The sequence below is a fragment of the Trachurus trachurus genome (assembly GCF_905171665.1).
Source record: "Trachurus trachurus genome assembly, chromosome: 21".
NCBI classification, from domain to species: Eukaryota; Metazoa; Chordata; class Actinopteri; order Carangiformes; family Carangidae; genus Trachurus; species Trachurus trachurus.
Window position 1 is genome coordinate 32273074 of NC_139899.1, and position 14189 is coordinate 32287262.

Genomic DNA, 14189 nt, shown 5'->3' on the forward strand with positions numbered 1-14189 from the left:
AAGCATAACACATCATAGAATAATAGACTAGAGTGTTTATAATGATAGTTATACACGTTTATAAGCCAATTATAAACACATTATAACCTATAATGCATTATCGATGTGGGCATTGTCAGCCAGTTACTAACTAACTATTAAGAAATTATAACATATTATAATACCTGACCTTAAAAGTCATGATAAAATTCTTTATAGTGTGTTATAATTATTGTTATAAAGCATTATGATCATTTATGCGTGTTTATAACTATAGTTATGCAGTGCTATAGCTGAATTATAACTCATTATAAGTATGGTTATAATGTGTTATAGAGATAGACGTCAAATAAAGTGTTACCAAGACTTTTTAAGGCCTAAAATATTCAAGTTTTCAAATTTTTGACTCTTTTAGGCTTTTTGAGACCCTACATGTATTTAAATGAGCTGCTGTGAGGAACAGCTGACATCTGGAAGGAGCCACATCTGGAAACAGCTGGTTGGTTGCGTCACCAGTCAAATATAGAAATAATAAAGTAGAAACACCTGAGTAGCTGATCTTCACCTGGTTCTAAGAGTGGTTTCCTCAGACTCAGACTGAGACTGAGACTGAGACGTGGTGTTGGAGCTCGGAGTGTTTTAATACGACAGTGGACATCTGGTGGACGAGGTCACTGAGCAACAGTCTTAATATGAGAGAGAGTGCAGCTAAATTTAGCAAGTGAAGTAGAAAACAGAGACAAACAGCAGATGAACGGAGGCTTTTTGTTCCTCTGCTGAAAAATAAAAAAATAAAAAATGAACCTGATTTATTTTCAAACCTGAAAAACAGATTTTTAAATTTGGTCTCTTCAATGTTTTGATGATAAATTCTTAATTGTGTAAAAAATCCAGACAACAAAAAGCTTCTGATGCCAAAATGACCCTCAGGTTAAAAAAATGTTGTTACCATGGTGAGGAACGAACAAGTCCTTCAAAATAAAATACCAGGTAGTTTTCTGGTTTTAAGCTTTAACGTTCATGTACAGACTGAGCACTGGCTGTTGCACCAAAGACACTTTGTAATGTTGGATTTATGTTGTGAGGAGTTAGGAGGTAGTTTGTGTTTTTCTTTAAATGTGACTTTTGAGGGTAACATTTATGCTTTCTGTAAATGTATGTTTTTTGTATTTTGTTATTATTTATGTGAAACTTTGGACGTCATGGGACGCAAGACAAATTTCAGAGTGATCTGATAATAAAGTATAATCTTAAAGGGATAGTTCAACATTTTGGCAAATTGGCCCATTGCCATAATCGCTATAGTCATAGCAGTAGGTTCGTTACCTTTAATTGTAGGTGTAAGCTATTTTCAGTACGGCGGAGCGCAGCAGCTGGCTGCTCAGAGCTACGCTATGGAGGCTAATGGAATTTCTTGGTTTCCCTCATTAAACTCATCAAATTCAACATCCCAAAACTCCACAGCGCTTTTGTAGACAAGTTGTGACCTGCACAACCACCACGCTATGAGATAATGACGGAACGATACGAAACGGAGCCGTTTTCGAGGTAAATACAGGGTAAATACGGAGACTGCTTGCTGAAAAACTGTCCCTGAACGCAACGCACATCAGCGGTTTTGTATGAATTTACCTCGAAAACAGCTCCGTCTCGTATCGTTCCGTCATTATCTCATAGCGTGGTGATTGTGCAGCTCACAACTTGTCTACAAAAGCGCTGTGGAGTTTAGGGATTTTGTATTTGATGAGTTTGATGAGGGAAACCAAGAAATTCCCTTAGCCTCCATAGCGTAGCTCTGAGCAGCCTGCTGCTGCGCTCCGCTGTACTAAAAATAGCTTACACCTACAATTAAAGGTAACGAACCTACTGCTATGACTATAGCAATTATGGCAATGGGCCAATTTGCCAAAATGTTGAACTATCCCTTTAAAAAAATAGAAATATGTGTTTATATGTTCAGTTACTGTTTAAAGACACAACAGACTCATCAATCCTTAGGTGATAGGACAAAGTTTTACACCTCATCTGGCCCCGCCCCTCCTCACTCTTAAAGGGATAGTTCAACATTTTGTCAAATTGCAACCATTGCCATAGTCCCTATAGTCATAGCAGTAGGTTCGTTACCTTTAATTGTCGGTGCAAGCTATTTTTAGAACGGCGGAGCAGAGCCGTGAGCTGCTCAGAGCTACGCTACGGAGGCTCATTATGGGATTTCTTGGTTTCCCTCATCAAACTCATTAAATACACAATCCAACAACTCCACAACGCTCTGGTGGACAAGTTGTGACCTGCACATTCACCACGCTATGAGATAATAACACAACGTTACCACACAGAGTTGTTTTAGAGGGAAATTCATGCAAAACCACTGATGCACGTTGCCTTCAGGGACAGTTTTTCATCATCAGTCTCTGTATTTCCCTCTAAAACAACTCTGTCTGGTAACGTTGTGTTATTATCTCATAGCGTGGTTGTGACGCCTCCTTGACGACCTATGAACTCGTGCTCAGGTGAGGATCACATGATCATGTGATCATGTGATCAGAGTCTGCAGCCGCTCACATGTAGATTAATGTGATTTACCGACACGTCTGTGGTTTGTCGACGTGTAGGAAGTGAATTAGTCAGTCGGCTTGTTGGCTCATGTGGACAAAAGATCAGCTGTGACTGACAGGAAGACACACACACACACACACACACACACACACACACACACACACACACACACACACACACACACACACAGTGATTCACAGTTGAACCAGCTGCTGGCTCCCAGGAGATGCGTGTGTGTGTGTGTGTGTGTGTGTGTGTGTGTGTGTGTGTATTCACAGATCTCCGTTGATGTTCAGTTGTTTTCACTGCAGTTTTAAAGCTGGTTCTTTACCTGGTTTCGTCGTCATGGCGACTCGAAACCCTGCTGCATCATGTGATGTCACTGATCTGACTGATGTGACCTCAGTCGACCAATCAGTGCGACTAGAGACAGTTAGTGAGGTCACAGTAGGCGTTGTTCTCCGTTCAGGTGTGGTCCATTCCTCGTTCCCGCCCCTAACAAAGTCGCAGCATCTGTTGCCTAGCAACCACAAAACTTCTTTTTTTACCACATACTTGGTTTTAACAGTTTCTGTTGAACTGGATGTTGGTTTCATTACCAACATGCAATGCATCCTGGGATATGTAGGACCACAGGAGTTCCACCTTTGTTGCCCAGGACAAGAGGGACATGTTTAGAGGACGCTAGGGATGTCACGATTACTTGTTTTCACAATTAATCGTGGTATTAAACGCCACAATTAATTAATCGTAAAGGTTCCTAAATACCGTCACTTTCCCAAAAAGATGATGTTGGAACCATATCAACAGATGTGTGCAAAAATAAAGGTAAATGCACAGATACTGGTCCATTTAACTAACGTAACATTGAATTTGTAGGAATTTAAATGTTGGCGTATCCTTTTTAATAAAAAAAAAAACGAAAACAAAACAAAAAACGACTAAAATAAATGCAAACATTTGGTATAGATGACAATTTATGACCTGGATATTTCAAACATTTCCCCTGGGGGATTAAGAATTGGTTATATATTAATAGATACTTGAAGTATTTTGTGTAAACAATGAGTAATGTAGTTATATTTTGACTATATTTGATTTTACACATTCATAGTGTTGTGAAATAAATTAATGCATAATAATCATGATAATCGTAACACCGTGATTATTTCTCTGACAATAATCGTACCAAGAAAATTCATAATCGTGACATCCCTAGAGGACGCTGCTCTGGTTGAACTAAACATCACATTATTCACAGCATCTGGATGAGTCCAGATGTGGAGCCAAAGTCAAACTTTCTTCTTTTTCTTTGACTGATGCTGACAAACACAGGAGATAAAGATTCTGTGAGTTTTATGTCTCGATCAGGTTATTAAAGTTCACTTGGACTAAGACTAGCAGTGAAAACATCATCTAGTGAACTGAAATTAAAATAAAAATGACAATTTTACCAAAAAGGATAATTAAATAAAATAAAATCTCCAGGTTTGATGCTAAACTGCAGTAAAGTAAAGTTTCATCAGGTAACAGCAGCTTAGTTGTAGTTTTCTTGTCGAGGTCTAAAGCTGCAGGAAGAAAACGACTTGGAGTACGACCCACAGGTAGATAAGAGTGAATGGAACCTGATGAGGCCTGATGGGAACATTATGGGATGGATGCAACTAAAAGGGAACAAGTTCATCTTCAGAGGTCTGACAGAGGCTTTCTCCTAAAACCTGAAAAACTACAACTAAGACTAAATAAAAACTACAACTAAGACTAAATAAAAACCAGTCAACTCCTCTCCAATAAAAACTAAACTAAAACTGATTCATCACTTGTTGAACCCTCTAAAACCAAACTGAAATAATAAAGCAAACTGAAAAACTAAATAAAACTAAAATCTAAGACATCATGTCAAGATAAAAAATCTACAGTGTTGAGGAACAGTAAAACATCCTGACATCACTAAGAGTTAAAGAAGACGGTGCAGAAGCTTCATGTTGTTTCATAGAAACACGTTTGAGTTTGTTCAGTAAAAACAAGAGAAAGTGAAACTCCGTCCAGAGTAAATCTGTGTGTTGAACTAGTCTCACCCTGTTCACGGCTGCTGCTTCATGATTGGCTGAGCAGATTAAGCAGGCGTTCCTAATAAAGTGCTCGCTGACTGAGTGCTCTGCAGTCTGCACTTTGTGTGAGGGACAGAGTGTTTTCACTGTTTCTGGTTTTAAGCTTTAAAAAACACAGATGTTCAAAAACCCTGAACACATGTTCATCAGCTCTGAGCTCAGTGACGTGATCCTGTCTGCAGCTGATCTGAGACCTGCAGACCCGGTCCAGCTGAGGAGTTCTCACTGTGTCTGTGGCGTTACAGTGGATTTTATACCAACATCAATCAGAATCTCATTCGTTGCAGCTTCAGTTTCTGATCTTTGGCTTCTTTTATACAGATATCACCATGAAACTTCCCAAGTTTATCACTCACATTAAGACAATTACTTTTTGTATTACAAGTTTTGTCAAATTGTATGCTTAAATATGTGAATGAGGCAATAACTAATGAAATATGCACTAATTTACATACATTTCCATAACAGAAATCTGAACAATGGATAAAGCTACTTTCAAAGTTCTTGTTGTATTTTTTGTTGACATATTAGAGTCAGAAGTTTTTACAGAGGAGGATTGTGGATATCTCTTTTTATCACTCTGTAAATGAGAAAATACTGTCACCAGCCCTAAAAGAAAATCAAATGTCTCCATGTTTTTAGGAATAAAATGTTGTATAAATGAGGCTGTGAATGACATATCAACAATCCCCTCTGTAAAAACCTTCAGAATATAGAAAGGGATCAAACTGGAAGGTTTGGTGTCTGTAAGTGCTGCTGAAGTGGAGATTTCTAGCTCAGAGTCTGAGGAACAACTCTTTTTGAGAATTTTTTACCATTTCTTTTGACTTTTCTGAAAGAAGACATGTTAAGGAAGAAAAATAGCCCAAAATCTCAAAATTGATCAGTGCATGAAAAACCGTGTTTTTTCCTGTTAGTGTCTCGTCTTAATCAGCTCTGAGCTGCTGCTGCTGCTGCAGGCCGGTTGTTTAATGATCTACATGAACCTGTGGTGGTTTCACACTTTTCTCTTCTGTTGATTCTCTACAAAACCCACTGAAGGCTGGAAACCACCTGCATCGAACTAACTACATTCAATCAATCAATCAATCAATCAATCAGGCTTTATTTGTATAGCACTTTTCATGCCCATGGCAGCTCAAAGTGCTTCACATGTTAAAAACAAGGAACATAGGGAACACATGTTAGGGAGACATATAAATTCGCAACACATACACATTCACACAATAATTTTAGAACATTGGATTTTATCGGGGAAACGCTATCTAATACTCACTCATTTGCAGTGAGGAAAACACTAGATAAAATGAAGTAAAATAAATAAAATTGAGAAGAGGAGAAAGACACTAGGTAAAATGAAGTAAAATAGATAGAATCAGAAGATAAGAGAGAGAGATACTAGATCAAATGAGGTAAAATAGATAAAAAGAGAAGACGAGAAAGACACTATAGGTAAAATGAAGTAAAATAGGCAGTTGTAGTGGGATAAGATAGAGAAAAGAATGGATGAATTAAAATAGAGAATGGATGAATTAAAATAGAGAATGGATGAATTAAAATAGAGAATGGATGAATTAAAATACATCCACTGATCCATTCATCACTGAGCCAATAACACACAGTCAATGTCCACAGCTCTAAACTCTGAAACACCAAAACTCCTGTCCTGAGTCGTCACTGATCGATGGTTTTAAAAGAAAAACCTTCAGTTTGTCAGGTGTGATTGTAAATCTCTGAGACTCAGAACCAGGATCACAAGGTGTTTTTATCTTCTATAACCGACTGTAGTAACTGACTCTATGCAGACGACACCATGCTGTTGTTTCTAGTTCTGGTGACTTGTTGAAAACCTGCAACTTAGTTTAAAGCAGAAGTAAGCGATATTTTTGTGTTAATATAAGTCTTAAATAGTTATATCTTCCGACAGCAATCACTTCTATAGAGTGTTTGGTCTGAAACACGGGTCTGTCAGTCCCTCTGCTCTGCTCTGAGCCGAGGAGAAAACTTTCCTTGTATCCTACAACCTTTATCCAATGAGGAGAGAGAACGGCATAAAGGGGCGGTCCTCTCTGTGTGTGCAGCCAAGGGATGCGCGTGAATGTGGTGACGTAGGGACGAGGGCGGGGACTGCTAACTCCATCGGCTGACAAGACGTTATGGTGCGTTCAAGGAAACTCGTAACTCGTGTTTTTCCGACCGTGAAGTCGTACCAGTTCGATCTGGTACGACTTCACGGGTCAGAAGTTACGAGTGGCCGTTATAGTGACTTTCACAGGTAAAACAGGTCGGAGAAACACGAGTGGGTTGCCTGGAACGCTACAAAGTCGTAAGTCGTGACTTGAAGCTGTAATTTACGATTTCAAAAGCCTGCCTGGAACGCAGCATTAGCCCAAACGACCGGATCGCTTACTTTAATTTAGTGCTTTTCATCTGGATGCTTATGTTCCCCTCAAACTGTGAATCAAACAAACTTTATTTATAAAGAACTTCTCACACAGTAACAGAACTTCAGGCTGATGAGATAAAAGTAAAAAGGCCAAACTGAATTACAATAATACACTCATACAAAAAAATAGATTTAAAACTAAACTAACTTTAACAAAAAAGATAAGAAATTAATAATGAAAGAACAAAATACATTTTACATCATTTTTACATTAAAAATAATGTGAATAGAATAAAGTGACTAATAATAATAAACCATGTTTGATTAAAAATAGACAGAAATGTTTCAATATTTCTCTCCCACCTCCCATAATGTCAAAACTAAGTTTATACTTTTACAGAAAAACAGACACTAGTTTTAACAGTCTGCATTGACTGGCAGCAGGAAAGTATAAATATCTGTTGGTTTAACTTTTTAAAACTTTTTTTTAACATTTACATTTTGACATGATATTGATTCTCATCATTAAACTTGTTGCAGCAGCTCCGGCCTCGATCTGAGCTGCAGGGAAATACACATGTTTACAGCTCATCTGTCAGACCAGCACCATGGTGATGTAATCTACACACAGTCAATTCCAATCAGCCAATTAGAAGCTAGAACACACACACACACACACACACACACACACACACACACACACACACACACACACACACACACACACACACACACACACACACACACACACACACACACACACACATTGATTGGCAGCTCGGTCTCTGAGTGAATGTCAGTGGGAGCTTCATTAGCGGAGCCTCACTGAGTCGTAACGAGCTGGAACGACAGCAGTGATTACACAGAGGAGGAGCAGAGCACCATGACACAGACACATAGATGACATACACAACATACTGTACATAGACCAACAGATAACTGGCCCAAAGTAAGGAGACCAGAAGATTACAGGAGAGTTATAAAGTGCTGGAGTGTTTGTAAGCGCCATTTATTATTGTTTTGTCATTTGCGCTGGTTTATGTTGACTAGTAACACGTTTTGACCCGTCTGTGTTGATGTTTGGGCTTGTGCGGTTTCGGTAGCGAGAGCAGCACTGCAAAAACTCAAACTCTTACCAAGAACATTTGTCTTATTTCCAGTCGAAACAATCTCATTCTACTTAAAATAAGACTCATCATGTAAAAAGTAGCTCATTTTTAGACACTTTTTACTTCTTTCAAGCAGATTTTCACTTGAAATAAGTAGAAAAATCTGCCAGTGAAAGCAAGTTTTTTGTGCTTGTAGCCTAATAAGGAAGAAAAACTTGCTCCACTGTCAGATTTTTCTACTTATTTCAAATGAAAATTAGTTTGAAACAAGTTAAAATGATCTAAAAACAAGTTAATTTTTAGGTGATGAGTCTTATTTAAAGTGGAAAGAGATTAGTTTTGACTAGAAATGAGACATTTTGACAAGAAATAAGACAAATATTCTTGGAAAGATTTTGAGTTTTTGCAGTGAGGAAGTGAAGAGTTGTAAAGAATGTGTAAAAAAAAAAGTGTTGAATAAATGAGTGATGGTGGAGCAACACAGTCGTTTTACCGCGAGGTTCGCCACTTCTGCGTTGTCTGCAGCTCGACGAGTATAAACGCTCTCCTGTCATCTCTCATGAGTGGTTAACAGAACAAGAAATGAAGAACAAAGAAGAGAACGTAAGATGTGTTGATTAAAGTGCCGTTTGCTAAAGTGACGAGTGCATAAAGTGCAAGACTGAATTGAACTGCTTTAAGCCCAGTAAAGAGCAGGATTGAATTCTTTCTAGATTTTCTTGAAATTCTGTACCAAGCTGAGGCGAAGCAGCTTTTATCTTCCAGGACCTGAACCAACGTCACTGTGATGGGGTTTTCATCTTGTGCGTCACTGCAGCTCACATTTTAAACTGTCCAGTGTTGATGTTCTACAGTCTGATGAGACTTGTCTACTGCTCACTACATAAAGTAATAATACAGATGTTTAAATTAATAATAATAATATTAATAATAATAATAATCTTTATTTATATAACACTTTTCATGCATCGAAGCAGCCCAAAGTGCTTGAACAAAGCAGAAACAATAATTAACAACAACAGTTTAAAACACAACACGTCATCAAAAAACAAAGCCAAGCAGTAACAGTGATAAAAAATAAAATCAATCCCTATTAAAAGCCAAATTAAAAATATATGTTTTCAGTTTCATTTTAAAAATGGCCAATGAGTCCACTAATCTCAAGTCCAAGGGTAGAGCGTTCCAGAGTCTAGGACCGTTACAACAGAAAGCTGCTTCGCCAGTTTTCTTGGACACCTTAGGAATGGTTAAAAGACATGCAGTGGAGGACCTGAGCGTTCTTATTGGAGTATAAAAAGAAAGCAAATCGCCAATTTAGGATGGTGCAAGGTTATTTAAAACTTTATAAATGAGTAAAAGAACTTTAAAATCAATCCTAAAAGAGACAGGCAACCAGTGCAATGTTGCAAGCTGGGGAATAATGAGAGAACATTAGAGAATATTGCTCCTTTTAAACCTCAATATTCAGCCATAATCCCATAAAGGACCATAAAGACGAGTTATTATGACCAATAAAGAACCGTTTAATGTTAATTAACGTATGAACTGATGCAGAGAGAAGTCTTGTTGTAAAAGCCTTCCATGCACCATGAGTTTCCATGTGAACCCTCGCACGACTAAATAAGGAAGTGATGCTCCGGACCAGTTTGAGAAAATAAAAGCCCCCGTGTCTGACCGCACAGTGTGGAAACAGAGAAGCTGTGAAAACATCACAAAAAGCCCCAAAAAGATCCAGAGCAGAACTTCATTATTACTGATTCAGACTGTTTTTACCCCGAGGACCAAGAATGTGGAGAGAAAACATGTCTGATGTAAAGCTGCTGCAGGAACGTCCACGTCCTCACGTCCTCACGTCCTCACGTCCATGTGCAGAAATATAAAGTAACAACACGTCTGATATCTCTATATACACATCATTCAAACACTGTAAATACAGAGCTCATAGATTTGATCTGTTTATGTCGAACCATTCAGACTGAATGGGAGGTTTTTTTTTACAGTGTAAACACCGCAATCTAAACACACAGTGAAAATAAGTCTTCAGTCTTAACACAGTGTAAACCAACATAAACAACGTTTCAATAGTCTATAACGTGGATTTAACCACTGTTTATGTTCTGTGAGTATCGAGTCCTTAGGTTCAGAGAAGTGCTCAATAAATAAAGATATTTTTAATGTTGTACAAAAGCATTGGAGCATCGTATGAGTGTGTGGCCCAATCCCAAACCAGCCCCTATCCCCTAACCCTATCCACTACCCCTCCGTTTGCGCGTTCACGCGGAGATCCGCCATATTAAGGGCCGTCCCAAACCAATTACCACTGAGTGGAAGTGGCTTGTCAAGCCCTTAAATAGCGAGTCTGCACCGGTGCAGGCTCGCTGGTGGTTGCAGCAGAAATTACGTCCGGACAATGGAGGAAACGTCATTCAAGTGTAGTTCCGTCTACTTCTTCCAAGTATTTTAGATCAAACACACCTTTATCCGTGGACGTCGGAACTCGGCTATTTTCTGAGAGGGAGGGGGGATTTTTGTTGGGAGAGTTGGGGGAGAGACGCACACTTATCAATGATTAAAGATCTGATTTTAAGTAGGCTAATTTTATAATAGCATACGGGATTCTCTCAAATAATAGCCAGTATACAATTGTTTACACAGACAAATAAAGACCGGCCCTAAATACAAGCTGGGTAAAAAAAAAAAAAAAAAAACTCAGTCGCCTGGAACAAACTGACAACGATCAGAAACTCTTTCAACTTTGTGGACTGTTTGCATGTGAAGACTGACTGGAGTAAAGCTGACCTCATCCTCTGCTTTAGAGAGGGACAAGTTGCACTATCGGACCTGGGTCTCTGCTTCGTCTCCGGTCCCGAACGGGCTCGGACACGGAGCGGGGGGGGGGGGGGGCTACAGCGCAACAGTGACAGAGCTGCAGGTCCGACAGCGCAGCGAGGAGAACAGTACGTGAGGATGAAGATGAACTAATGAACGATGAGCTTGGTCACTAATGTGTAAAACATAAACTGAGGGATTTAGAAATTGAAGGCTGAGCTGTCACGCTGATGCAGGCTGCTGATGCAGGCTGCTGTATAGAGCCAGGCACCAGCAGGCTGCATATCACATCAAAAGCATAGATCTATGCATTAGATGAAATAAATGTTAGTCAGACAAATTGAGTTTAAATTCAGATTCTTTTTCTTTTCTGTTTTTTTAAGCGTAATGCTGTGGGTATAGGGAGGCTGATTTTAGGTTTTATGTTAGGCTGTTATTCTTGAGTTAACCCATTCCAATTCCTATGTAGGCTAAATATTTTGTCCTTCATATTGCACTGTTTTGCTTCTACCCTCTGTCCTCATGTCTGTTCTTAATTTATATAAAGCACTTTGAATTGTCTTGAGTTTAAACTGGTAAACGGCATGACAGCTGCAGCACAGGCAACGCGTCTCCATGATAACGGTTCCTTCCTGTTTCCTTTAAGGTAGCGAGGGCGTCCCACTTGTTTGGCTTTACGTTTATACCCTCCCCCTTAGTCAGGAGTGCCCTCCGCAGCTGGGAGTGGAACTCCATTTGGAGTGACACTCGGTAGTGAAGTGGTAGTGAGTAGGGACTAGTTTGGGATTGGGCCTGTGTTTCTGTCTCCGTGAGCTTCTCTCATGTGCATCGACCTGTTTTCTCTCTCTGATCGGCTCCATGTCGTGCAGCTCTCTCCTGGAAACATCTCCCATAATTAACAGATAATTAATGATCGGTACATTCCTGGTAAACGTTTCCAGGACATCAGCTTTATGAAACAAAAGTGTTTCAGATGAAGAAGATCAGAGCTGCGAGCAGGGCCGTTGCTAGGAATTCTGGGCCCCCTTAAAGAATACTAAAGTGGGCCCCTCCCCCTAACTTTTCCTTTTTTTTTTCTTAGACTACGTATGTATTATCGTTTTTTATTTAGCCTTCTTTGTTTTGATGCTAATGCAGCATTACACTGCAAAAACTCAAGTATCTTAGCAAGAATATTTGTCTTATTTCTAGTCAAAATGTCATTTCTAGTCAAAACAAATCTCATTCTACTTAAAATAAGACTCATCATATTAAAAGCAGCTTTTTTTTAGACACTTTTTACTTCTTTCAAGCAGATTTTCACTTGGAATAAGTCGAAAAAATCTGATAGTGGAGCAAGTTTTTCTTATTACAAGCACAAAAAACTTACTTTCACTGGCAGATTTTTCTATTTATTGTGAATTTAAGTGAAAATGATCTAAAAACAAGTAAATTTTTAAGGTAATGAGTCTTATTTAAAGTGGAAAAGAGATTAGTTTTGACTAGAAATGAGACATTTGGACAAGAAATAAGACAAATATTCTTGGTAAGATGTTGAGTTTTTACAGTGTACTATGAGTATTAGTCAGGGTCTTACGCAGAATAAATCAGTCATACAAAGATTAGACTACTGGGGTTTTTTATGGGCCCCACTGGGCGCTGGGCCCCTAGAATTATCATCACCTTTCTCCCCTATACAACGGCCCTGGCTGCGAGCTCCTCCACGACCTTCTTTCTGCTTTCATCCTTCTCACCTGTCGACCTCTTGTGTTTTCCCAGGATCCCTCGGTGCAGAAGGTGGGCGGCGGCAGGAAGAAGACGGTGTCGTTCAGCAGCATGCCGTCGGAGAAGAAGGTAGAGTGGAGAGACCTGCTCTAGCATTTTATTTGGTGTCATGGTTTGGTCACATATAGGAACGCCTTAAAGGGATAGATAAACATTTTGTCAAATTGGCCCATTGCCATAATCCCTATAGTCATAGCAGTAGGTTCGTTACCTTTAATTGTCGGTGCAAGGTGTTTTTAGAACGGCGGAGCAGAGCCGTGAGCTGCTCAGAGCTACGCTACGGAGGCTCATTATGGGATTTCTTGGTTTCTAACTCATCAAACTCATCAAATACACAATCCAACAACTCCACAACGCTCTGGTGGACAAGTTGTGACCTGCACATTCACCACGCTATGAGATAATAATGGAACGTTACCAGACAGAGTTGTTTTAGAGGGAAATTCATGCAAAACCACTGATGCACGTTGCCTTCAGGGACAGTTTTTCATCAAGCAGTCTCTGTATTTCCCTCTAAAACAACTCTGTGTGGTAACGTTGTGTTATATCTCATAGTGTGGTGAATGTGCAGGTCACAACTTGTCCACCAGAGCGTTGTGGAGTTGTTGGATTGTGTATTTGATGAGTTTGATGAGGGAAACCAAGAAATCCCATAATGAGCCTCCGTAGCGTAGCTCTGAGCAGCTCACGGCTCTGCTCCGCCGTTCTAAAAACAGCTTGCACCGACAATTAAAGGTAACGAACCTACTGCTATGACTGTAGGGATTATGGCAATGGGCCAATGTGCCAAAATGTTGAACTATCCCTTTAAAGGCGAGGGAGGAACGCCTTAAACCAAATAGTCAAATGGTGAGTCTCAGCTTTCCCCAGCATCTCCGTAGTCCAGACAGCTACAGAGAGGATTGCTGCTTTTTCTGTTTTAAATCATGACTCTCACCCTTTGAACTGTGAATTCCAGCTTCTCCGCTGCAGACGGAGCTACAACACACAACGTTATATTGGTAACCCTTTAATTTACAGGCCGTTAATAACGTTATTGAGTCATAATGTGTAGAAATAACGGTCAATTTCATAGTAATGTGGAGAAATATCGCCAAGAAATAACGATTGATTGTGTAGAAATAGGCCAGAAATATCGGTCAAAGGCAGAGGACTTTCTGGCCCAAAAAAATTCAAAGCATGAAAAGCATGTGTAATCTTTTATCTTTATGAAAAACTTGACATTACTATGAAACTGACCGTTATTTCTAGGCTGTTTCTAGACATTATGACGCAATTAGCGGCCTGTAAATTAAAGAGTTACTGAACATTTTGTTCCTGCTGCTCATAGAGCTGAACCAGCTGTAACTAAATACTGTGCACGGGCCTTTTATTATTTTATTGTAGCTAAGTATCCAGGTTTAAACTCTTTGTATTCTTGTTTTAAGCTCATTTTGTTTTCGTCATTTTCTGTTT

General features: G+C 39.3%; 1 protein-coding gene across 1 annotated transcript in view; it reads left to right on the forward strand.

The window, feature by feature from the left end:
• The window catches only part of plcl1 (phospholipase C like 1), a gene marked incomplete at its 5' end in the record, with an annotated part of 162087 nt that overhangs the window by 95603 nt on the left and 52295 nt on the right, over nt 1-14189 (forward strand). Inside the window, one exon of the mRNA XM_083996071.1 lies at nt 12729-12803. Coding sequence (XP_083852197.1) covers nt 12729-12803 — 75 coding nt within the window. The remainder of the gene's footprint in view (nt 1-12728; nt 12804-14189) is intronic.